General features: G+C 36.8%; 1 protein-coding gene across 6 annotated transcripts; it reads right to left on the reverse strand.

Moving 5' to 3' along the window:
- On the reverse strand, window positions 1–27,526 carry CEP44 (centrosomal protein 44). Of its 6 annotated transcripts, XM_053585345.1 has the most exons (13): window positions 27,286–27,526; window positions 25,814–25,922; window positions 23,165–23,303; window positions 22,223–22,370; window positions 20,899–21,045; window positions 20,462–20,581; window positions 6,298–6,471; window positions 4,839–5,045; window positions 4,417–4,524; window positions 4,077–4,152; window positions 1,249–1,370; window positions 959–996; window positions 1–202 (listed from the first exon to the last, which is right to left on the reverse strand). In XM_053585345.1, exons 3-13 carry the CDS (start codon window positions 23,251–23,253, stop codon window positions 160–162), a joined length of 1,272 nt encoding a protein of 423 aa, XP_053441320.1. In that variant the 5' UTR covers window positions 23,254–23,303; window positions 25,814–25,922; window positions 27,286–27,526; the 3' UTR covers window positions 1–159. The 6 variants fall into 6 exon arrangements, 4 of the variants coding, with proteins under 4 accessions (XP_053441320.1, XP_053441340.1, XP_053441312.1 ...); XM_053585365.1 differs by lacking the exon at window positions 25,814–25,922 and having other exon boundaries at window positions 23,165–23,243; XM_053585337.1 differs by lacking the exon at window positions 25,814–25,922.
- Window positions 27,527–27,597: the final 71 nt, after the last annotated feature.

Here is a 27,597-nt window from a genome sequence, read left to right on the forward strand (position 1 = left end):
TTCAAGTATTTTTATTCAATAATGAAAAAACTCATATACCAAATGGAATTTATATTAACATAAAAGTGCACTATATTAAAATTGTATTAAGAATTCTTAACATATACAAAACGTACAATAGCCAAAGTCCTAGAGAAGTTCATGTAGAAAATTCTACAATTAATGATTTGGGCATTTCAGTAACTCTGCAGTTTCTTCAAACCTGAAACATAATAAACAAGATAATGTATTAAGTAAACAAATAACTTATAATGAGGCATAGGATTTAAGTTGTTGAAATTATGTTTTTTGGCCCGAAATAATTTGAATGTTGTTCTTATTTATAAGTATAGTTATTAATAAGTAAACTTAAGTATATTACAGCCAGAGGGGAAGAAAAACAACTAGAGTTAATTTGGAGGCTTATATTCTTGGAGTGTAAGTTACTTCAGTACTTTTAAAATTTCAAAAGAAAATTAGTGTTTTAAAATAGCAGGCTGTATAATAATCTAATATATAGTTTCATATTTCCTTTGAACTGCCCTTTACAAAATCATACATAATTTCATTCATACTGGATAAAAATATCATTTTCAGTATTATCAATAACCTGAAACAAAGGACCAGTGATACTTTAACAGTAACTGAAAATATCTCCAAACCATCCATCAATATATTAATATTCTGATAATATTATGAATCAAAAACAAATAATACTGATAGACTACCAACCAAAATATCTCTAAAGTCTTTAATCTGCAGTTAATTCCATTAACAATGTTTTACATTACTTGTTGGAAACCACAACAGTGACTCATCTCACAAACACATACTGTAGGTGGATTTATTATCCACTGGAGTCCTGAAGGAAATTCCATAACTGACTGAGAGACCCCTTTGAGGTCTCTCATATCTACTTGCAATCCAATACAGTTCCCTACAGAGAAATGAATTCCCGTTGCCCCTTTCTGTTACTTACATTTTTTTCATCCTTTCCATTTTCTGGATTGTTGTTTCCTTTAATTTAAAAAGCAACAAATTTAGGCAATTTCTCAAAGAAAACCACCATTAAAGATGGACCATGAACATATAAAACACAGTCTGAAACACTGCATTAAGTACTATTTACTTGTCCGAAAGAATTTTTGAAAGATTTAAGATTTATACAGTGTTGCTATTTTCTGGCTAACAGTATATACAACTAAAACTCAGGCTAGTTCTCCTGACCTTAGAAAGGAAATTGTCTAAGCAGCTGCCAGTGTTTCTTACCTGAGAAATCTCATTCAAACAGTAATGAATGGTCGAGGCTCTGGGGGTGGAATCTGTTGATACTGAACTGTAACCAGAGGACAGAGGAATACTCACTGGTCTCTCTCCTTTGATTTTTCTATCTGTGAACAAATTAAGTTTTACATTACGTTTTCCTCTCACAATAGAGCAAAATGTCTAAAAGTGTTATTGATAGGTGGAAGAATAGCATTATTTTTATAAAAATAGGCTATTTGTATATACAGATCAAAGAAGAGTTTTCAGTACTCTTTAAGGTAACAGCTTAGATCTAGATGTTAAAAGAATTGGCTGATAATAATTACTAAAGGCAATACAATCATTGTCATGATAACAGTTTGAATAAACAGGTAAATTAATAATTTTTTTTTTTTTTACTTTTTGAGGCAAAGTTTTACTTTGTCACTCTTGGTAGAGTGCTATGGCGTCATAGCTCACAGCAACCTCAAACTCTTGGGTTCAAGAGACCCTCTTGCCTCAGCCTCTCAAGTAGCTGGAACTATAAGCCACCTGCCACAACACCTGGCCATTTTTAGAGATAGGGTCTTGCTCTTGCTCAGGCTGGTCTTGAACTCATGAGCTAAAGTGATCCACCCACTTTGGCCTCCCAGAGGGATTACAGGCATGATGAGTTACCATGCCCGGCCTAATAATTTATTTTTAAATGAAACCTACTGAATCATGTATATTCTTTTCTTAAAATGATGAAATCTTTGATAGCCTTGTATAGGACTTAACAAGAAAAAAAAGTGGTATCTACAGATATTAAATAATGAATAGCAATGAATTTGTCTTGATGCTTTCATTCTGCAATGTCTAAGGATTTCATAAAAGTTTTACCGCTGATGGCAAGTAGCAACTATTACTAAAACTGATTACCTATACCTTTTAAAAATCAAGAAACATTCTACCCTAAGTTGATGCTTATGGAAAGAAATAACACTTGAAATTTAAGATCACATAGTTTTCTAAAAAGCTAAAATACTGAACATTTCAGGTATTCATTTGACAAAGTGAGAGTAAGTCTTTCCTACAAAGGAATGAGAGTAAGGACCACAACAACTAGTAGAGGACCAGCCCTTATTTCTCAGGGAGCCACAGTCTTTTCTGCCCATCTTTCTTGCCATTTGTCCCATTCTCCTATGTTTTTCTGTATAATGGCTTTCTCAGCTCACTCACCAGCATTAACTTGGACCACATGGCTAGTCCAGTCCCGGGCTGACATCATTTGAGTGACTTACTCTTGTTGTCCTAATTCCAGATCCTAAGAGAGAGAATGTAATTTGGCTCTACACACTTTAGGGCTGGCATCCCCTAGACTGGGTGTCTATTCTTGGTCCACTTGGTTGAGGCCAGGGGGCAAGATCATATGATACAACCCTGAAGGCTACCTAGACCCAGATTTCCTGGAAGGAACTGTAGACAACAGGTGGTTTTAAGAAATAATGTGAAACTAGGCAGGCAGTGTATCTACCTCATATACCATAGATCTTGTAATATTTTCTATGGGTAGAAATAGGTACTCTCTGAAGGTAATGAACATTTCCTATGTCACTCCAAAAAGACAGGACCCAGAACAGAGAACAGGACTGGGGAGACATCAATAAATAAGAGGGTGAAGGAATGGCCCTCCTAGCCTTGCTTTTTGGGTCCAGAGTTTGTGGTTGTTAGCCTTATTCAAGTGTATGCCTCATTGTGAGAAAAGGCTGGGATAAGGGAGATGGCACACTATTCAGAGATATCCCTATAAGGATTCCAGAGTTATGGAGTGAGGCATGTAGGGAGAACACCAGCTATACTTAATAGCCAGATCACTTAAGTGCACGTTACATTTTTCATATTGCTTTCCCAAGCCTTTATCAAAGTCTTATTTGATAACTTCAATAATTCCTTAGCTTCACTATAGGGGATTGAGAAAAGAAACAGTACCTAAGTTCAGGTTAAAAATGAAAGGGAAAGCAGTGGACAGCTGTTCAGAGCATCAGTCAGTAGTGACCACTAAGAGAGCTCTGTGAAAAACGGAAATCTTCCAACACTAGATCTTCCAGGCAACTCTCCCTACATGACCTTTCACTGTCAACTTTGAAGGATTATCATTTTATTCCATGAAGAGAACCAGTTGAGTCCTTTCCTATTTAATAATCCATAAGCCAGTACTTCCAAATCAAGGACCAATGTGTATATCCAACTGATTTCTGGATATTTTGTCCTGTTTCATATATAATTTAATATGTTCAAAAATGAACTTATTATTTTTCTCAAATCTTCTCCTCCTCCTGAATTCTCTATTTTATTAAAGAGTAATGACCATTTACTCAAGCATATGGGCCAAATGCTAGTCAGTCCAACCTCTTCCCCCAACTTCTATCTGTAACCACTGCTTATCTCCCAAATAAATCACCTGCTCTTTATCCTATCACTGTCATAGCAGAGTAATACTGTCCTTGCCTATCTTTCCTTTAATAAATCACCTTCCTGCTATCTTGATGACCTTTCTGAAACACAAATCCGAGAATGTTAGCTTGAAAAGCAATCTTTCCAGGGCTCTGGGATAAACTCCATGGTTTGATCCTTTTACTCTTCTGTTTCAACTTCCTTCGTGTGCCCACAGCACCCTTCCTCCTAATCGTACTGGAACACACCACACTGGTACCTTGAGTAGTCTGTTGGTCATTACTGTGTTTGACTTAAGAGCTTTGCAATCTTTAAACAATAAAGCTCAAGAAAATTAAAATGACCAAGTACCCATAAAAGCACTTTTCTGAAAACTCCTTATCATACTACCAGTCTAATACCCTTTAGGGACTTACCAAGATTCGGAAGATCCATGTCACTACAAGAAGTGTAGTCTTCACTCATTTCATTAAACTCTATACATCCATCAGTCTGGAACAACACAGTGAGATATTCAGAAGAAAATAAAAAATGTTCTCATTTTATATTCTTACTGCCAAACATAAAATAAAAAGATGAAAAGATAAACATTTAAATTTTTTAAATTATTTTAATTTTTAATTTATAAATAAATATGTATTTATATATACTATATATTCCTATGAATAAAAAATCTTTTAATATGAATAATCTTTTAAATATGAAAGCAGATAGCAAACTTTTCAAATCTACCAACTTCTTCTAGGAAAAACAGACCCAAAATTGAAATCCTGAGGTGGGGGGAAATTTCTTAGATTTGATAAAGCAATGGCTAATTTGGTAAATATTTCTGTGAGATCCACAATATGATTGTAGTAAATGAATCTGAAAAAGGAAAGGAACAGTTATAATTTTAATTTTTTCTCTAATTTTTTCAACACTGTGAAAATAAGACATTTGTACAAGATATAAAATAATTTCAAGCTTTTCATAAACAAAGTCAATCATGTTCTCATTTCATTACAGGTTTTTCAGGTTATCTCATTTGATGAAGAGAAAAACAATGGCCAGAGCAACAACAAAATCTTTATCTTTAAACAAGACTTCATTCTAACTAGCCTTCCCATTACCAAAAAGGACACATATAAAATACTTTATTGTGCCTGATATATTCTCTAAGTGTAAAGAAAAGTAAATACCTTTTTAGACAATAGCATTTCTGTTTCAAGAAGAGTGATCCGACTCAGAAGATGAGTCCAGGTCTTCTCATTCACCATAACTTTCCCTTTCATGTTTTCTTCCAGGTATTCTAACCTTTTCTCTATCCAAGTCAGTTTTTTAAGCTTTTCTTGGCATTCAGCAAGCATAGTCTGTAGTATAATAATCTCAGGACTAACTTTTATATCCTATAATGATTAGAAAGTTTAAAAATAATATTACACGAATTACAGTTCCTTTAAAACAAATGTATTCTCACTGCCACTGTCATTTCAATAGTTAGGAGAGACAGGATGATATGAGGGCTCCGAAGGCTGTCTCTGGAGGCAGACTATTTGGACCCCTAGACAAACTCATCTGGGATTTATGACCATCTAAAAACATATGCATAAGATTACCTACTTCATATTGTTCTTGTGATGAGCAAATGAGTTATTTTGTATAATATTCTTAAACCAGACCAAGTAGTAAAATAAAACTGTCATTAACTAGCTTCTTGGAAAACCACGTAGCACAAAGCTAAGAGGAAGGGACAAAACAACAGTGCCCTAAGATTGCTTGGTTTGCCATATAATAGAAAATAAGTTGAATGGCCATCTGGTAGTTTTTGTCAGTGCCCAGTATATATTGACATACTGAGATGTACAGAAGTCACAAGACATAGAAGGATTAAAGAAAAAGTTTTAGCAGAAACCATAGAGCAGGGATCCTCAAACTGCGGCCCGCGGGCCACATGAGGCAGTGTGATTGTATTTGTTCCCGTTTTTTTTTTACTTCAAAATAAGATATGTGCAGTATACATAGAAATTTGTTCATAGTTTTTTTTAAAAAGCTATAGTCTGGGGCAGCGCCTGTGGCTCATGGAGTAGGGCGCCGGTCCCATATGCCAGAGGTGGCGGGTTCAAACCCAGCCCTGGCCAAAAAAAAAAAAAAAAAAAGCTATAGTCTGACCCTCCAACGGTCTGAGGGACAGTGAACCGCCCCCTGTTTAAAAAGTTTGAGGACGCCTGCCATAGAGCATTTGTGGCTATTAAGAACTTAAGAACAATATAAAGGGTATTTCAAGAGGGACAGAAAAGGACAAAAAGGACCCAGAAAAGAAAATTAAAAGGGAATGAAGCATCCATCTTTTTCATTCACCAGTATAGGAAATGGGCAATAGAGAACCTCCACTGTACACAGTGTCTCTCTTGAAGCTGAGTGCTGTGTCTTATTCTTCTTTACATTATTTGTAACACTCAGCCCAGCATCCTAAACATAAGCAGCAAATAATACCTGTTGAATCATATACAGTAAAACATGCTGATTCTTACATGGTGATAACATAAGTAATGTGTCACGATTAACAGGTCAGAAGTGCCCCAAAGTTAGATGCTGAAATAATCACATACATCAAAACAAGAAATACTGGCATCTGTTAAAGAGGTCTAAGACTCTTACTTGCTGCTCAGCCTTGATTTCAGGGCCCTTTACTTCGGGTATCTTTATTTCAGCAGGCTTTAAGTCAGACACAGCCACTGCTTCACTAACACCTGTTACTGTGCTTATCCCTATGTCTTCAGGCCTGTCCACACTGTCTTCATTATACAAGTGACGGATCACCACTGCTTTCTTCTGCATGAAGAAAAATGTGTAAGAAATGCTTTAATGTTTTCCTCCCACAATTACTTTCAAATATACAGTATTTGTGCAAAAGAACAATCTTCTTTTAAAGATTTTAAAAAGTTTAAATTACCACACACAATGTATACTAAAACACTATAATTACAAACATTCGTAATGATTTATGTGTGATGATGAAATTGTGGTTATAATTTTCAAAGCATTCTTATATTTTTGGAAATACACTAAAATATTTATTAAATGATGTCTAGTACTTGCTGCAAAATATTCCTGTTTGGGGAGGGAAGATGTTGGGGAATAAAGATTAGCAAAAGAGTTGACAAATTGTTGAAACTGGATGATGAGTACTTTTATAAATGTATGCAATGTTCCAGAGCCAAAAGTTATTTTTAAAAAAGCCTGTCACATAATTCACATATAAATAATCAAAAACTGCTTCTGTGAGTAGACTCATTAACTTTTTTTTCTGTTAAACAAACCACAACATAATAGATCTTCAATTAATGATGCAAACTTCATAACAACAAAAGGAAGTCCTGACAAAAAGGCACTAGATCAAACTATGCATTTACACAGGAATCTTCCACCTACTTTGTTTTCCTAAGTCTGTATTTGCACCATAAAAACTGTGAGGAAAGGGGGGAAGAGCAAGATGGTGGCAGAGTAACAGCTTCCTTGCACCTGGGCACGATGAGACTGGGGAAAGAAGACTCCAGGCATCTCTGGCTGGTGGGATCTGCCCAGAAACACCCCTTTGGGGACACAGGGAATCAGCGAGAGACTTCTGGACCCCAGGAGGAGGACAAAAGCAGTGGAGAAATGGCAAGTGGGAGCGTGTGTTTATTCGGTCTAATCCCACCAGCAGCTGTAAGTATAGCAGCAGTGAGATTGCAAACTGGAAAGGCCTTCCCTGGGAGCTGTTTTGGTTTCTCTTTTTTGGACCTGGCACTCAGCTGAACTATCTTGGGAGAACTTGGGCAAGAGTGCAGAGGACTTTAAGTGTTGTCTAGGGCCCCAGACTGAGCCACTGAGTCAGATGGACCTAATAGTGTTTGGCTGTGGGCTGCAGGGAGCCATTGTGGGAGAACTGCCCCAGCAAGCTCCACCCTCAGGGTAGCAGAGCAAGGAGCAGGCGGGAGACCTTGGGTGAGTAATCTAGTGACTGAGCAGCCTAAAGGCGGGGACTGAGACACCTTACAGCCTTGGCCCTCAAGGGCATAGTGAAACCAGTTTTGGTACACTGGGTAAGTGGACAGCCACCTCAGCAGTGATCCCAGCAACAAGTGCTTTCCTGGGAAAACTTCTACATAGCCAAGCTTAGCAGTCTAAAGCGCCTTTTAAGCAGATTGAGGAGAGATTTATGCTCCTCAACCCCTGGAGGGTTTGAGAAATGAGCAGAAGCCTCCAGTCTCCATTTCCTATAGCCATGTCAGCATTGTGATTAACATCTCATACCTCAGAAGATCACCTGTTGCACAGACAATATTCAGCAAGATATATATACTGCTTTTTCTTTTTAATTTCCACATTTTCCCTCTACATTTTCCCCTTTCTTTTCTTTCCTCATTTTTCTAGTTTAAATATAATTATCCATTGTGGCCTTCTTTAACAATTAGAACTTCATTTTTGTTAGTGTTTCTACCTGTATTATTTGGTTTTTCCCCTAATTTTATCCCACAAAGTTTTCTGTTTGCTTGTTTTAGTTTGATTTATAGCATTTTTGTCTTCCTCTCTACTTGGTGGAGGTGGGGTATTGTGTCTGAACAGATTATTAAAGAGCTGCTGACCTCAAGGGAACCACCTACCTCAGCACCCCCAGAGGTTGGGCGTATTTAAGACTGGGTCGAAGAACCCTACTGTACACCTATACTGCTCCTGCCTCCCTCTTTCTGTGCTTCTCTTCTTTTTGTCAACATGCCCTTTACTCACCCCCTCTCCTTTCTCTTTTTACTTTTTTTTTCTTTTTTTCCCTTCTTGCTCTTCAGTCTTCTCATCCTTCTGATCCTATACCAAAAAGACTCATTGAAACCCTAGTCCAGCTAGTACAACCTTTCTGGAAGGAAGTATGGAGAAACCTCAAAGCACTCAAGCTAGACCTCCCATTTGATCCTGCAATCCCATTACTGGGCATCTACCCAGAAGGAAAAAAACCCTTTTATCATAAGGACACTTGTACTAGACTGTTTATTGCAGCTCAATTTACAATCGCCAAAATGTGGAAACAGCCTAAATGCCCACCAACCCAGGAATGGATTAGCAAGCTGTGCTATATGTACACCATGGAATACTATTCAGCCATTAAAAAAAATGGAGACTTTACATCCTTCGTATTAACCTGGATGGACGTGGAAGACATTATTCTTAGTAAAGCATCACAAGAATGGAGAAGCATGAATCCTATGTACTCAATTTTGATATGAAGACAATTAATGACAATTATGGTTATGGGGGGGGAAGCAGAAAGAGGGAAGGAGGGAGGGGGGTGGAGCCTTGGTGTGTGTCACACTTTATGGGGGCAAGACATGATTGCAAGAGGGACTTTACCTAACAATTGCAATTAGTGTAAACCTGGCTTATTGTACCCTCAATGAATCCCCAACAATAAAAAAAAAAAAAAAGAAAAACCAGTTCAGAACAACCCCACCGAAGGGACCGTGAGGAAGCTACTGCAGAGGATTTCACCTATAAAGAAATTTTAGAAATGACAGAGGGAATTTAGAATACACATGATGAAAACAATGAAAGAAAGGATGGAAACACTGAAGGAAACTGCTGAAAAAGTAGAAAATATCACCAAAAGGAAGTCCAAAAACAGAATTAAATAAGAGATGAACAATATGAAGAATATAGAAAGGATATAGCAGAGCTGAAAGAACTGAAGCAGTCAATTAGGGAACTTAAAGATGCAATAGAAAGTATCAACAATAGATTAGACCACGCAGAAGAAAGAATCTCAGAGGTAGAGGATAAAGCTCTTGAGATAACTCAGATTAAAGAAAGCAGAATGTTCACTGACAGAATTATGGGACTTTATGAAGCGTTCAAACATATGAGTTATAGGTATCCCAGAAGGGGAAGAAGAATGCCCCAGGGGAATGGAAGCCACACTAGAGAATATTATAAATGAAAATTTCCCAAATATCACCAAAGATTCTGACACATTCCTTTCACAAATATGTCGGACCCCAGGTTGCCTCAACTCTAACCAAGCTTCTCCAAGACACATTGTGATGAACCTGTCCAAAGTCAAGACAAAAGAAAAGATTCTTCAAGCTGCCAGTGCTTAAGCACCAGTTGACCTACAGGGGCAAATACATCAGGGTGACTGCAGACTTTTCTAATGAAACTTTTTTTTTTTTTTTTGTAGAGACAGAGTCTCACTGTACCACCCTCGGTAGAGTGCCGTGGCCTCACACAGCTCACAGCAACCTCCAACTCTTGGGCTTAAGCGATTCTCCTGCCTCAGCCTCCCAAGCAGCTGGGACCACAGGCGCCCGCCACAACGCCCGGCTACTTTTTGGTTGCAGTTTGGCCGGGGCCGGGGCCGAACCCGCCACCCTCGGTATATGGGGCCGGCGCCTTACCGACTGAGCCACAGGCGCCGCCCCAAAATGGCCATCTATATTTAATCTACTTAAACAGAACAATTTGCAGCCCAGAATTCTATATCCTGCAAAGCTAAGCTTTAAAATTGACGGAGAAATCAAATCATTTACCGGTATACAAACACTGAGGAAATTCGCCACAACAAGACCAGCTCTACAAGAAATACTTCAACCTGTTCTATACACTGACCATCACGATGGATCAACAGCAAACTAAAAAGTCAGCAATTAAAGCACAGAACCTAACTTCCACACTGACCCAAAAGATAAAAACATGGATTCTCACAAACCAAGATGAATAGAACACTACCACACTTATCAATTATCTCAATAAATGTTAATGGGTTGAATTCCCCACTGAAGAGGCACAGATTGACTGGATTAAAAAACACAAGCCATCCATTTGCTGTCTGCAGGAAACACACCTACCTTCAAAAGAAAAATTAAAACTCTGAGTTAAGGGTTGGAAAACAATTTTTCAGGTAAACAGGATTCAGAAGAAAAAAGGAGTTGCAATCTTATTTTTCCGACACATATGGATTTAAAGCAACTAAAGTCAAAAAAGACAAAGATGGTCACTTTATATTGGTCAAGGGAAAAATAAAACAAGAAGACGTTTCAATTCTAAATATTTATGCACCCAATTTAAATGCTCCCAGATTCGTGAAAGAGACCTTACTCGGTCTGAGCAATATGATATCCTATAACACCAGAATAACAGGGGACTTTTACACTCCTCTTACAGAGCTGGACAGATCTTCTAAACAGTAATTAAACAAAGATATAAGGGACTTAAATGTGCTTGATAGACATATATAGAAAACTCCATCCCAAAGATAAAGAATATACACTCTTCCCATGGCCCCATACAACATTCTCCAAAATTGATCATGTTCTAGGACACAAAACAAACCTCACCAATTCAAAAGAATTGAAATTTTACCTTGTATTTTCTCAGACCACAAGGCACTAAAGGTGGACAGTAACACTAACAAAAACGTTCAACCCCACACAAAGGCATGAAATTTAAACAACCTTCTGTTGAATGACAGTTGGGTGCAGGAAGAAATAAAAGAGGAAATCATTAACTTTCGTGAGCACAACAACAATGAAGACACAAGCTACCAAAACCTGTGGGATACTGCAAAAGCAGTTGTGAGAGGAAAATTTATTGCTTTAGATACCTACATTCAAAAAACAGAAAGAGTGCATCAACAATCTCACAAGCCATCTTATGTAATTGGAAAAAGAAGAACAATTTAAGCCTACACCCAGCAGAAGAAAAGAAATCTCCAAAATTAAATCAGAGATCAATGAAATTGAAAACAAAAGAATCATTCAGCAAATTAATGAAACAAGGAGTTGGTTTTTTAAAAAAATTAATAAAATAGATAAACCATTGGCCAGAATAACTAGAAATAGAAAAGTAAAATCTCTAGTAACCTCAATCAGAAATGATAAAGGGGAAATAACAACAGAAGCCACAGAGATACAAGAGATCATCTCTGAATAGTACCAGAAACTCTATGCCCAGGAATTTGACAGTATGAAGGAAATGGATCAATATTTGGAATCACACCCTCTCCCTAGACTTAACCAGGAGAAATAGAGTTCCTGAACAGACCAATTTCAAGCACTGAGATCAAAGAAACAATGAAAAATCTTCAAACAAAAAAATGCCCTGGTCCAGATGGCTTCACACCAGAATTCTATCAAACCTTCAAAGAAGAGCTTATTCCCATACTGCAGAAATTATTCCAAAAAATTGAGGAATGAATCTTCCCCAACATGTTCTACGAAGCAAACATCACCCTGATACCAAACCCAGGAAAAGACCCAACTCAAAAGGAGAATTTCAGAACAATTTCACTAATGAATATAGAAGCAAAAATTCTCAACAAAATTCTAGCCAACACATTACACCTTATCATCAAAAAAAGTCATACGTCATGATCAAGTAGGTTTCATTCCAGAGATGCAAGGCTGGTTTAACATATCCAAGTCCATAAATGTTATCCACCCTATTAACAGAAGCAAAAACAAAGACCTTATGATCCTCTCAATAGATGCAGAAAAAGCATTCGATAAAATCCAGCATCCTTTTCTAATTAGAACACTGAAGAGTATAGGCATACCTGCCACATTTTTGAAACTGATCGAAGCTATCTATGACAAACTCACAGCTAATATTTTACTGAATGGAGTAAAACTGAAAGCTTTTCCTCTTAGAACTGAAACCAGACAAGGTTGTCCTCTGTCACCTTTACTATTCAACATAGTGTTGGAAGTTCTAGAAAGACAAGGAAATAAAGGGAATCCAAATGGGAGCAAAGGAGGTCAAAGTCTCCCTTTTTGCTGACAATATGATCTTATACTTAGAGAACCCAAAGACTCAATCACAAGACTCCTAGAAGTCATCATAAAATACATGTCGGACATTTCTGACAAACCCATGGTGAGGACAGGATACAAAATCAATGTCCACAAATCAGTAGCCTTTGTATATGGCAATAACAGTCAAAATGAGAGCTAATTAAAGACACAACTCCTTTCACCATAACTTCAAAGAAAAATAAATACCTAGGAATACACCTAACAAAAGGTGAAGGACCTCTATAAAGAAAATTATGAAATCCTATGAAAGGAAATAGCAGAGGATATTAACAAATGGAAAAGCATTCCAGCTCATGGCTGAGAAGAATCAACATTGTTAAAATGTCTATACCTCCCACAGCAATCTACCAATTGAATGCCATCCCTATTAAAATGCCGATATCGTACTTTCAAGATTTGGAAAAAATGATTCCGCATTCTGTATTGAAGCAGAAAAAACCCCGTATAGCTAAGGCAGTTATCAGTAATAAAAACAAAGCTGGGGGCATCAGCATACCAGATTTTAGGCTGTACTACAAAGCCATAGTGGTCAAGACAGCATGGAACTGTATTGGTACAAAAATAGAGACATACACATTTGTAATTGAATAGAAAACCAGGAAATGAAACTAACATCTTACAACCACCTAATCTTCGAAAAACCAAACAAGAACATACACTGGGAGAAAGACTCCCTATTCAATAAATGGTGTTGGGAGAACTGGATATCACATGTCAAAGACTGAAACTGGACCCACACGTTTCTCCACTCACAAAAATTGATTCAAGATGGATAAAGGACATAAATTTAAGGCATGAAACAATAAAAATACTCAAAGAAAGCATAGAAAAAACACTGGAAGATATGGGGCTGAGGAAAGACTTCATGAAGAAGACTGTGAAAGCAATTGCAACAACAACAAAAATAAACAAATGGAACTTAATGAAACTGAAAAGCTTCTGTACAACTAAGCAGACAACAACCAAAGCAAATAGACAACCTACACAACAGGAAAGGATATTTGCACATATTTTTCTGCATGTGTAGTTTTTGGCCAGGGCTGGGTTTGAACCCGCCACCTCTGGCATATGGGACCAATGCCCTAGCCCCTTGAGCCACAGGCACCGCCCGGATATTTGCATATTTTGAATCAGACAAAAGGTTGATAACTAGGATCTATAAAGAACTCAAATTAATTCACATGAAAAAAGTCAACAATCCCATGTATCAATGGGAAAGAGACATGAATAGAATCTTCTCTAAAGAAGACAGACAAACAACTAACAAACATATGAAAAAATATTCGTCATCCCTAATTATTAGAGAAATACAAATAAAAATCACCCTGAGGTATCATCTAACCCCAGCAAGAATTGCAGCAAAATTGCAGATGTTGGTGATGTGGAGAGAAGGGAACTCTTTTACACTGCTGGTGGGACTACAAACTAATACAACCTTTTTGGAAGGAAGTATGGAGAAACCTTAAAGAAATCACCCTACACCTTCCGTTTGATCCTGCAATCCCATTACTGGGAATCTACCCAGAAGGGAAAAATTCTTTTATCATAAGGACATTTGCACTAGACTGTTTATTGCAGCTCAATTTACAATTGACAAAATGTGGAAATGGCCTAAAGGTCCAGCAATCCAGGAATGGGTTAACAAGCTGTGGTATATGTACACCATTAAATACTATTCAGCCATTAAAAAAGAAAGGAGACTTTACAGCCTTTCTATTAGCCTGGATGGAAGTGGAACACATTATTCTTAGTAAAGCACACAAGAATGGAGAAGCATGAATCCTATGTACTCAATTTTGATATGAGGAAAATTAATGACAATTAATGACACGGTGTGGGAAGGGGAGAGCAGAGAGAAAGGAGAGGAGAAAGGGGTGGGGGAAAGGAAGAGCACAGAGAGAGAAGGAGGGAGGGGGGTGGGGTCGTGATGTGTGCCACACATTTTGCGGGCAAGACATGATTGTATGAGGGACTGCACCTAACAAATACAATCAGTGTAGCCTGGTTTATTGTACCCTCAATGAAACCCCAACAATAAAAATAAATAAATAAATAAAAACTGTGAGTTAAGGCACAAATAGAACTTTGTATAAGGCACTAAGAAAGGGAAAATTTTCCTTTAATATTGACTTAACTTTCACCTGTCAACAAAGAAATGTACTTGTAGACTCTAACTTAATAAATCTGAGAACTTTTAAAGGCTATTCTAATTTTTGATGATTAAAGATCTAATGAAATTCACTAAACTTGGACAGATAACAAAGAAAACATTGCTCTAAGAAATTTAACAACATATCTAATATGCACTGCACTGGAATCACTGAAAGTGATGAAGTGGCCTCGCAAGGCACAGAGGCCCTTCTCCATGAAATTATGAAAGACAATTTTCCAGACATGCCAAGAGATTCTGAAATTCAGATAGCAGATACTTTTAGAACCCCAGCATGACTCAATCCCAATAAGACATCCCGCAGGCATATCATAATTAACTTCACTGAAGTTAATTGAAGGAGAAAATTCTGAAATTTTTGAATTTTTTATGTCTGAAAGCCAGACGTAAAAAATCCATTACATACAAAGGGAAGAATATTAGAATGACTGCAGATCTCTCTGCTGAAACTTTTCAAGCCAGAAAGGGTGGACATCAACTTTTAATCTCCTAAAGCAAAATAACTTTCAACCCCAGATCCTGTATCCAGCTAAACTGAGTTTCATTTATGATGGAGAAATTAAATACTTTAATGACATTCATATGTTGAAGAAATTTGCCATAACCAAACCAGCTCTTCAGGATATTCTCAGACCTATCCTCCATAATGACCAGCCCCATCCTCTACCACAAAAGTTAACTCACTCAGAAACTTTTGATCAAACTCCAACTTCCACAGTGGCAAAGGATTAAAAATGTCAACTAGACTTTCGAAAAACTCAATACCCAAAATTTTACCAGACTTAGAAATATTCTCCATTAATGTGAACTTAATGTGAGTTTAATGTGGCTTAAACTGTCCACTAAAGAGGCACAGGTTGGCTGACTGGATACAAAAACTCAGGCCAGATATTTGCTGCATACAAGAGTCACATCTTACCTTAAAAGATAAATATAGACTCAGGGTGAAAGGATTGTCATCCATATTTCAGGCAAATGAAAATCAGAAAAAAGCAGGTGTTGCAATTCTATTTGCAGACACAATAGGCTTTAAACCAACAAAAGAAAGGAAATATACGAAGGGTCACTTCATATTTGTTAAGGGTAATACTTAATATGATGAGATTTCAATTATTAATAGACATGCACCCAACCAGAAAGCACCTCAATTTATAAGAGAAACTCTAACAGACATGAGCAACTTGATTTCCTCCAGCTCCATAATAGTCAGAGATTTCAACAGTCCTTTGGCAGTGTTGGATCGATCCTCTAATAAGAAGCTGAGCAAAGAAATTTTAGATTTAAACCTAACCATCCAACATTTGGATTTAGCAGACATCTACAGAACCTTTCATCCTAACAAAACTGAATACACATACTTCTCATCAGCCTACGGAACATACTCCAAAATCGATCACATCTTAGGTCACAAATCTAACCTCAGTAAATTTAAAGGAATAGACATTATTCTTTACATCTTTTCAGACCACCATGGAATAAAAGTTGAACTCAGTAACAAGAATCTGCATACTCATACAAAAACATGGAAGTTAAATAACCTTATGCTGAATGATAGCTGGGTCAGAGATGAGATGAAGAAGGAAATTGCCAAATTTTTGGAACAAAACGACAATGAAGACACGAATTATTAGAACCTCTGGGATACCGCAAAGGCAGTCCTAAGAGGGAAATTTATAGCACTGCAAGACTTCCTCGAGAGAACGGAAAGAGAGGAAGTTAACAACTTAATGGAACATCTCAAGCAACTGGAAAAGGAAGAATATTCCAACCCCAAACCCAGTAGAAGAAATGAAATAACCAAAATTAGAGCAGAATTAAATGAAATTGAAAACAAAAGAATTATACAACAGATCAATAAATCAAAAACTTGGTGTTTTGAAAAGGTCAATAAAATAGATAACCTTTGGCTAACCTAACCAGGAAAAAAAAGAGTAAAATCTCTAATCTCATCAATCAGAAATGACAAAAACAAAATAACAACAGACTCCTCTGATATTAAAAAAATCCTTAATGAATACTATAAGAAATTTTATTCTCGGAAATATGAAAATCTGAAGGAAATTGACCAATACATGGAAGCACGTCATCTTTCAAAACTGAGCCCGAATCAAGTGGAAATGTTGAACAGACCAATATCAAGTTCTGATATAGCATCAACCACATAAAACCTCCCTAAAAAGAAAAGCTGGGGACCAGATGGCTTCATGTCAGAATTCTACCAAACCTTTAAAGAGGAACTAGTACCTATATTACTCAACCTGTTTCAAAATGCAGAAAAAGAAGGAAGACTACCCAAAACATTATATAAAGCAAACATCACCCTGATGCCCAAACTGGGAAAAGACCCAACAAGAACATAAAATTATAGACCAATATCACTAATGAATATAGATGCAAACATATTCAACAAGATCCTAACAAACAGAATCCAGCAACACATCAAACAAATTATACATCAGGACCAAGTCAGTTTTATCCCAGGATCTCAATATACATAAATCTATCAGTATAATTCAGCACATAAACAAATTAAAAAACAAAGACCATATGATTCTCTCAAAGGATGCAGAAAAAGTTTTTGATAATATCGAGCATCCCTTCATGATCAGAACACTTAAGAAAATTGGTAAAGAAGGGACATTTCTTAAACTGATAGAGGCCATCTACAGGAAACTCACAACCAATATCCTATTGAATGGAGTTAAATTGAAATCATTTCCACTCAGATCAGGAACCAGATAAGGTTGCCCATTGTCTCCACTGCTCTTTAACATTGTAACTGAAGTTTTAGCCACCACAATTAGGGAAGAAAAGGCGATCAAGGGTATCCATATAGGATCTGAAGAGATCAAACTTTCACTCTTCGCAGATGATATGATTTTATATCTGGAAAACACCAGGGATTCTACTACAAAACTCTTAGAAGTGATCAAGGAATACAGCACCGTCTCAGATTATAAAATCAACATTCATAAATCGGTTGCCTTTACATATCCCAACAATAGTCAAGCTAAAAAGCAGTCAAGGACGCTATTCCATTCACAGTAGTGCCAAAGAAGATGAAATATTTGGGAGTTTATCTAACAAAGGACGTGAAAGATCTCTATAAAGAGAACTATGAAACTCTAAGAAAAGAAATAGCTGAAAATGTTAACAAATGGAAAAACACACCATGCTCATTGCTGGGAAGAATCAACATTATTAAAATGTCCATACTACCCAAAGCAATATACAATTTTAATGCAATCCCTATCAAAGCTCCACTGTCATACTTTAAAGATCTTGAAAAAATAATACTTTGTTTTATATGGAATCAGAAAAAACCTCGAATTCTAATACATTACTCAGAAATAAAAATAAAGCAGGAGGAATCACGCTGCCAGACCTCAGACTCTACTATAAATCAATAGCGATCAAAACAGCATGGTACTGGCACAAAAACAGAGAAGTAGATGTCTGGAACAGAATACAGAACCAAGAGATGAATCCAGCTACTTACTGATATTTGATCTTTGACAAGCCAATTAAAAACATTCAGTGGGGAAAAGATTCCCTATTTAACAAATGGTGCTGGGTGAACTGGCTGGCAACCTGTAGAAGACTGAAACTGGACCAACACCTTTCACTATTAACTAAGATCGACTCTCACTGGATTAAAGATTTAAACTTAAGACATGAAACTATAAAAATACTAGAAGAAAGTTCAGGGCAAACTCTTGAAGAAAGCGGTCTGGGCGAATATTGTATGAGGAGGGCCCCCCGGGGAATTGAAGCAGCTTCAAAAATATACTACTGGGACCTGATCAAACTAAAAAGCTTCTGCACAGCCAAGAACACAGTAAGTAAAGTAAGCAAACAGCCCTCAGAATGGGAGAAGACATTTGCAGATTATGTCTCCGACAAAGGTTTAATAACTAGACTCCACAGAGAACTCAAACGTATTAGCAAGAAAAGAACAAGAGAAACTTCTCTGAAGAAGACAGGCGCAGGGCCTACAGACATATGAAAAAATGCTCATCATCTTTAATCATCAGAGAAATGCAAATCAAAACTACTTTGAGATATCATCTAACTCCAATAAGATTAGCCCATATCACAAAATCTCAAGACCAGAGATGTTGGCGTGGATTTGGAGAAAAGGGAACACTTCTACACTGCTGGTGGGAATGCAAATTAATGCGTTCCTTTTGGAAAGATGTTTGGAGAACACTTAAGAGATCTAAAAATAGATCTGCCATTCAATCCTATAATTCCTCTACTAGGTATATAACCAGAAGACCAAAAATCACATTATAGCAAAGATATTTGTATCAGAATGTTTATTGCAGCCCAATTCATAATTGCTAATAGAAAAAGCCCAAGTTCCACGAAAGGATTAATAAAATGTGGTATAGGTACACCTTAAAGAAAGATGGAGACTTTACCTCTTTCATGTTTACATGGATGGAGGAACATATTCTTCTTAGTGAAGTATCTCAAGAATGGAAGAAAAAGTATCCAATGTACTCGGCCCTACTATGAAACTACTTTATGGCTTTCATATGAAAGCTATAACAGACTTATAACCTAAGAATATGGGGAAGGGGGAAAGGGAGGAGAGGGGAGGGGGGAGGATGGGAAGAGGGATTGTTGGGATTACACCTATGGTGCGTCTTACAAGGGTACATGTGAAACTTAGTAAATGTAGAATATAAATGTCTTAACAGAGTTTCTTAACTAAGAAAATGCCAGGAAGGCTATGTTAACCAGTGTGATAAAAATATTTCAAATGGTATATAAAACCAGAGTATGGTGCCCTATGATTGCATTAATATACACAGCTATGATTTAATATTAAGAAATAATAAGAAAAATAAAATAATAAAAAAAGATGGAGACTTTATCTCTTTTATGTTTACATGGATGGAGGTGGAGTCTATTCTTAGTAAAGTACCTCAAGAATGGAAAAAAAATACCCAATGTATTCAATAATATTATGAAATCAATATATAATCACCCACCCTTTCATATAAAAGATAAAACACAATTATAGCCCAGAAAGAAAGAGAGAAGAGGAGGACAAGGGGAAGAGAGGAGGGTGGATGGGTGGAGGGAGGGTAATCAGTGGGACCTCACCTACTGTGCATTTTGCAAGGGTACATGTCAAATACATTAATAGTAGAGTAAAAATGCCTAAACACAACAATTAAATAAGTGAGGTGATTGCTATGTTAAGCAGTTTGATGTAAGCATTCCAAACGGTATATAAAATCAGCACATTGTATTCCATAAATGCAGTAATGTACAGTTACGATCTAAAAAGAAAAAAAAAAAAAGAAAGAAAGAAAACTACCAAGAATGAGAAAATATTCAAAACATTAACCCAAAACCAGATTCCAGGTTTAGGGACTATCAATAATTAAATAATTAATGTTCTTTATTGGGGAAGTATGAAAGTTTGTAAGTGAACCACCATAACCTATTACTATTACTAATGTAGGCTCTTCATGTGTTCCCGTTTTAGAGATACCAGGTACATAATCAAAAGCAAATTATGTAGATGACTACATAACATAAAATTCCTAAATCAATGCTACTCCATTTGGGAAATAAGGAAGAATTAGACTTTAGAAATATAAACAGAAAGCTTTATTTTTCATTTCTATCCTTTCCTTATAACTTTAGGAACATTACCTAGATGTTAACACAGCAGACACTCAAAAATCCCTGTATTCTAATATCTAACTAGAGTGCTTCACTAGCTGCACGTCAGAAAAGTGAACCTTGTACACTGGATTAATCAGCTAGATAACTACATGACGTGATCCCATACCTTTCCCGAAGTCAGAAACCTGCCAGTGATGTCAACGCCAATAGCTTCTGCAGGTATTTTCTCATTATTCAAAGGTTCTGATTTACTAGAACTGCTTTTCTTTCTTTGCTGTGATGAAGTCTTAAAGAAATAAAAAAGTATTAGCCAAAATAACAAATTTTGTGTGAAAGCATAAAGTTAAAATTCCATTATCACTTTAATTTTCATATATGAACTATAATTGTCAAATAATGAGGCTTTAGTGAGACTACACATATTTTAAAAACAAAATGTTAATTTCAATCTAGCAGTTTTCACAGGTGTGTAAAAATAAGTCAATAGTATGTAAAATAAACATCAAGCTTTGTAATGCAGTATTGTACTATAATCAGACTTAATACATTAAAATACTGAGCTACTTAGCATAAGTTACCATTAAAATCTATTCATAAAATTACCTTATCAAGGCCACTTAATTCTTTGTGCTTCCTTATCACACAATTCAAAATGTCACAAACAATTTGGATTTTCCATTCGGCAAACCCACATTGGATAAATTGCTTTTTTGTTAAAATTGGCTTATAATTAAACTGATCACGAAGTAGCTGCAAAGAGTAAACAGATCAATGTAATAATTAGAAATTTCCTTTTAAAATCCAAAATGATAAATGGCCACCCCAGGCAGGAGAATAACGAGAACAAGGACAATTTAACTAAATGGCACTAAAGAAATGTACAGGGCTAGTATGAGCCTCGACCAGGAAGAGAGAGGGATTCAGGTATAAAACAGGTAGAGACGTGCCAGAGGAGAGAGATGGAAAAACACAGCCAATCACCAAAAAGTCTAAAAATCCTCATAGGTATTGGAAAAATTCCTTAGCTATTAATAGAATTTGCTATTCTCAATGCTATTCTTAAACCAGATGCTAAAAAACCACAGTCCCATTTGTTTATAATTTTTCCATCATGTAATTTTTAGACAAGTCAGTAGGCCTTCCGGTCTCAAATTCTCATTTGTAAAAGGAGAGAAACTGACTAGACCAGTAGTTTCCAAAAGCTACCATGTAGTAGTACACCAAAATATCTGAGAAGTGCCTCTTAGGTTTCACGGCAGCTTTCTGAGATTAGAAACAAGAGACAGGAAGATTAGACAGAGATTCTACACATTATAAAAGCTCCTATTTCATCAAGTGCAATCTCAGTTTTGTTTAAAAAAATTCAATCTGATAAATGAGCTTTACCATTAAAAACAAAGTTTTTAAAAAATATATACTTGAGCAAGAATCAATGATAAAAGTAGGGCTTAAAAAATCAAATATGGATTAAATTCAGTATCATACAGTATAAAAGTGAATCCTAGGGTAGATATAAAAATAAGACACTGTCATAGACATCAAAAAACATGATATTTCAAAGTCCTAGTTCCTTCTTACAAACAACTAAATTAACTTAAATTCAGTAAAAATTAACTTAAATTACAACTTATACTGAATATAATCAAATTTCTCAACTTCTGCCAGTATACTCATTTTTACTGGAATTTGACACAAAAAGCACGAATGATAGCCAATGACAACGTTACCATTAGAACAGGAAACACAAAGCAAACTTGAATTCATCCTGATTTCAATAGGGACTACACTGAAATGGGATAAATGCATATGAAAACATTCTGCCAGTGATGCATGCTGTATATATTTAGGGAGTAACAGCTAACACATTATTTCCTAAAAACCATTTAATAACTCCTAAGATAATTATTATTTCATAAACTCCAAGTACCTTATAGACAGCATCTATAAAGCGCAAGTCATTCTTTGCTATGAGTTCTATATTGGACTCCATTATAAGTTCTGTCACATAAGGTGAATACGACGTAAAAGAGTAACTGATGATTGGCAAAGATGCTGCTGTGTCTCCCTTTACCAAACTGTTAGGGAAAAAAGAAAAACGCTTTTAAGAAGTGTAATTTCAAGAAAATAAGAGAAATGTTAGTAATTTATAACTTAACACTACAGCCACAATAGGGTAATATAGGGTAATATATATATTACTCTAAATAATTAGGGTAATATACAAGACCCTCTAGATCATCCCCCGTTCTAAACTGGTCTAGCCAGACCGCTTGTGAAATACTACCATTCATCTGCTCAGAAAATTAGAGCTCTTACTATGTTACTGGTTCCTGACCAAGAAAAACAACAACATAGCTCTCTAGTACCAAGTCTATTTACTACAGTGTTCACTGATTTTTTCACTGGTCTTACTTGATCTACTCCATTTTCTCCTAATATTGAAACAAATGTACTATTTTACAGAAGCACACTTTCTGGTTTTGCAAACACTTGTTATATTACTTCATTTGCTTTCTACCACAAACTTGCAAAGGTAAATGTTCTAAGCTGGCATAAACAGCTACTATTAAGAAGACAAGACTATGTCAATAGTTTAGGTGCATACTTTAATTAATTGTATTGCTCTTGTCCAAGATATAAACCAAACTTTTGATCTGGAATCTGACATTTCGATTTTAATGCCCTAATAAATCTCTTGGGTTGAAATTTTTCATGAATTAATACTTAGCTATAATCTCCAGCAATTTCAAGATAAATTTAAATAGAATACATATAAAATCTGATTTTTCTTTAGGTTCTTCCTCCATATCAAATATTATCTCAAATCACCAGCTAAAATAATGCAAAGAACCTCAACGTTATAGCTTACCCTGCACAGTCCACCTCCTCAGGATAGTTCAGCAAGCGAAGCACTTGTTCTAGGTTCCGTAAGCTTCTTTTTAAGTCACCTGTTGCCATTATTGAATGTTAGATTCAGCTCCAACTCTTGAAATAATCTAATTTTTCACCTAAAAATGAAAATTTATGAAACACTGGTCTGTGTATTTTTTGAAGCTTCTCTATTCTATTTTGTTCCTATCTCCTGTTGGTACTTACTTTTATTTATTTTAGCCTAGCTCTTTTTCTTCTTATTTTCCTCACTAGCCAAGTACAAGTACTGCCTTACATCTACCAAAAATTCCTGAATATAAGGTAAGCTTCTTCCCCACCCACCAGTATTTCTCTACAAAAAAATAAGTGTGCCTTATATTCCTGTTTGTACAATGTGTCTCATACAACACTACCTCAAATACTTTATTTGGAACAATAAAGTACCATTTGAAAAGATACATCAAGTAGAAATAACTTTCATCAATGACTATGTTGGGTGCTTTCAGAGAATACATGATACAATCAGTAAGAAAAATGGAGACAAATCTAACACAAAATTCAGTCAGAGTCTCAGGGCTCTTACCTTACATAGTTGCCAATCACATGCCTTTCTCCCCCAAATAAAAATATGTCAGTTTTTTTAAAAAATGCAAGTTTCATCTGACTAAATATGGTAGACTAAATGCACGCCCATGCATGGGTGGATGGTTTCACGGGTAAATTCTAGCAAACATTTAAAGAAGTAATACTAATGCTTATTAAACTTTTCCAAACACAATAGAAGAGGGAACACTTCCAATGCATTCTGTGAGGCTGGCATCGCCCTGATACCAAAGCCAGACAAAGACACTCCAAGAAAAGAAAATACAGTCTCATATTCCTGATGAATAAAAATGCAAAAATCTTCAACAAAATACCAGCAAACCAAACACGACAGCACATTACACAAATCATACACCATGACCAACTAAGATTTATCCTTGGGATACAAGGACAGTATTGCATATTTCAACATATGCAAATCAACCAATGTGAAACACCACATTAACAGAATGAAGAATTAAACATCACATGGTCATCTCAATAGATGCATGCAAAAAAAGCATCTGGCAAAACTCAACACCCTATCACAACAAAAGCTCACGACAAATTATTTATGGAAGGAACAACAAAATAAAGCCCATTTAAGAAAATCTCACAGCTAACATCACTTTCAAAGGTGAAAAGTGGAAAGCTTTTCTTCTGAGATCCAGCACAAAGTCAGAATGCCTACTCTCATACCCTATAATTAGCACAGCACTGTAAGTCCCCATCACAGCAAATCAGGCCAGAAGAGGTAAAATACCTCTTTATTCTGTATAATAGAAGTACATATATATGTGAACCAAAAGATAGAAACAATCTAAGATTTTAAATGAAATGGATCATTTTTTAAAATTGCCCCCAAAATAATACTATGGAATTTACTTCCAAATAACTCATTTTATTACAAGGAGTAGGGCTTTCATTAGATTCTCAAAGGTTTTTCCCAAACGAGGTTCGTAGAATAAATAGGTAGACAGTCAAATAAATTGCTAGGAGATAAAAGGCTAGTCAACCAGTAAGGCAAAACTAAAGAATGTACTTAAAAATATCTAATTGTCTGTGTACACATCACAGAAGAGTATTATATAATAATACCTTGAGTAATGAATCCTCTGAGAATGATGCTCCTTTAAAATGAAGTTACTGATATTAAAAATGACAGAAAAAAATAAAAAAGAACCAGAACAATTCACAAATCAAGTTAATGTGATTCTTTTCCCCTAGTCCAGTAAACTGCTCAGGATACAAACCATCTCCTTGCACACTCTCTCTGTATCACTACATAACTACAGGTAACAGGGCTAGCAATTTGCAAATACCTAGATTTAGTTAAGTTTTCTCTTTTAAGCCCCTAGCTGCCCGTTTCTGTAGCCATTTCCCCAGGGTGGAGCGATGCTCCTTCTCTTAAGGAACACTGTCTTTCTGTTCCTAATCTGCTCTCCTTTATCACTTTACTGATTATGCTTCTAAATGGTTCCATATGGGCATCTCAGTCACTATTTCTCAGTCAACCAATTACTAACATTTACATTTTTAGGCAGAGAAAATTTCAAGTACTGTCAAATAGGAGATAACTAGAAAAAAAGAGAAAATGATCTTGAAATCACACTATCCAAAACACTTGTCAGCAGAGTTAAGACTTATTTCACATCTAATTTTTAGGATGACTAGCAATAACGAGCATGTGCAAACAGTAAGAGAAATTTTCCAAAACCAACCTTTACTTTCCCGGGAGAGGTACAATAAAAATGAATCTGGCTATCACTGCAAAAAGGAAATCCTTCGGTTTTACCATTGGCTAATATTGTGGGTCTGAGACTGTTTTAGGTTCCAGACTCAACTACCTTAACACAATTCTTCCAGGGATGCCTATCTTCCTGGAAGACATTCTGTAACTTTAATGTAAATTGTTCTCTTTTCCCAAAGACTTCCCTTACTCTTCCAATGTATATTTTATCTTCCCCGAATGTATAATTTTATGTAACACTTTATGGTATCTTTTCATCTTTCCTTTTTTCTGATGTCCTGGAACACATTTCAATGTCTCTCACATCATTTCTACCTCTGGTCATGGCATTTCTGACAACAAAGTATGTCCCTGGAACACATCCTCTTCATTACCAGCAGAATTAATATTTGGAAGAAGAGCAAGATACAAGTACAGCCTGGATCTGTAGGTGAAGGAGATAAGAGATGAAACAGGACAGGAAAAAAAAAAGAGACCCCAAAATGTCATTATGGAAAAAAACTATAGTTACTGCTCTACAGTTTCATGAAAGGCTTCATTAAAGTTCATTACAAATCTTAATAAGATTAAGTTTTATTAAACAATAAGATTAAGATAGTGAAATAAGCCAATCTACTGTTTATGCACATTCCTCAGAGATGTTGAAAAATAACTTTACTTCAACTAATAGTTTCACCTTATAATCCTTATCAAGAGAAATTACAAGAAAAAGGAAGACACGACTCTGTATCGTATTTGGATCATTAAGGTCTCAATTTTGCTTCCTTGCTTCCCCCGCAGAGTTTTTTACAAGTCAGATCTGCCTAATTAAACCTGTGGGCGCGATAGTGAAAATGGAATACTCCAGCAGGTTTAACCTTAGCTCAATCCCCATGCTGTTCAAGGTCATTAAAACCAGCCTCCCAGTGGAATGTCACTGGGGTCCCTGTGATTATTGTTCACAATGAAGCAACCACGCCGACCGTAACAATTACAGTCACTGAAAAGAGTTTAGGTCACAGCACAAGAGGCTCCGTATCATCCCCAAACCATCTGTCAAAAATGGAGAAGCATAGTCCCAGCTACTCGGGAGGCTGAGGCAAGAGAATTGCTTAAGCCCAGGAGTTGGAGGTTGCTGTGAGCTGTGTGATGCCATGGCATTCTACGGAGGGCCATAAAGTGAAACTCTGTCTAAAAAAAAAAAAAAAAAATGGAGAAGCAAAGAAGAGAAAAAGTTAAGGTTATGGAACTATTCACAAAAGACAATAGGAAAACATTTCTCTAAGAAATAAAAACAAAAAATGTGTGGGGAAGAGACAGCATTGAAAAAACAATGGAAAAAAAAGGGAGTAAGGGACAGATAGCTCAATGTGACTGTTGCGTTCACGTGCAAAACTATTAAAAAGGCTTGCAGATAATTCTAGGGGCGGGAAAAAGTCTAACACAGTCATAATTCCAGAATAAAAAAGAATTTAAAAATCCAAGGTTTTTTTTATAGTTAGGGAAAATCTGTAGTCTTCCAGGAAGCTGTAAAAAATATTTGAAACCTTGAGGAAAAGCAAAGCGAGGGAAATAGGACATGCCTCCTGCAGTCAGCGTCCCGGCGCACCGCGGGTGACCCGACACCAATCGGTGTGGGTCCACCTGTCGCGCGTCCCAGCCCCGAGTACACCTGGTTCCGAGAAAAAGGAGCGGCCACGATCCCTCCCATTTGGTGGTTAACCCGCTGGGTGCCTCCGAAGGCACCTGCAATCTTCCCTCCCGCCACTTGAGTTGAAAGGCAGAAGTGAAAGGAAGAAAAGGCGGACCTAGTCGTCGGCCCCGGCACGGCGGCCAGATGAGGCCTGTCTTCCCAGCGGCCGAGCCAAGAGGCGGGGTCCGAAGGCCTCAGGCCTGGCGCCGCAGGGTCAGGAGAGAGCATAGGAAGCCGGCGACAGCCACCGGCTCCCAGCCCGCAGCAACGCGTCGCCGCCGCCCAGCGCCCGGGAGCGCCCCTCGCGCCGACCGTTTGGAGCCGCAGCCCTCCCCGCCCCGCCGCGCAGCATCTACAGCCGCGAACTCTTCAGCGACCTGGGATTCCTCTCGGCAGATTCCACGCAGTGCTCGTCAACACTCGTGCG

The sequence above is a fragment of the Nycticebus coucang genome, chromosome 1 (genome assembly GCF_027406575.1).
Source record: "Nycticebus coucang isolate mNycCou1 chromosome 1, mNycCou1.pri, whole genome shotgun sequence".
Lineage (NCBI taxonomy): Eukaryota > Metazoa > Chordata > Mammalia > Primates > Lorisidae > Nycticebus > Nycticebus coucang.

Excerpts from the sequence above, each read along its gene's own strand:
- CEP44 (XM_053585337.1), bottom strand. The coding sequence starts at position 23,253 with ATGGCAACAGGTGACTTAAAAAGAAGCTTACGGAACCTAGAACAAGTG. Across the intron at positions 1,371-4,076 it reads CATGGATCTTCCGAATCTTG|ATAGAAAAATCAAAGGAGAG; the intron begins GTAAGTCCCTAA and ends ATTTGTTCACAG. Across the intron at positions 203-958 it reads ATGGAAAGGATGAAAAAAAT|GTTTGAAGAAACTGCAGAGT; the intron begins GTAAGTAACAGA and ends ATTATGTTTCAG.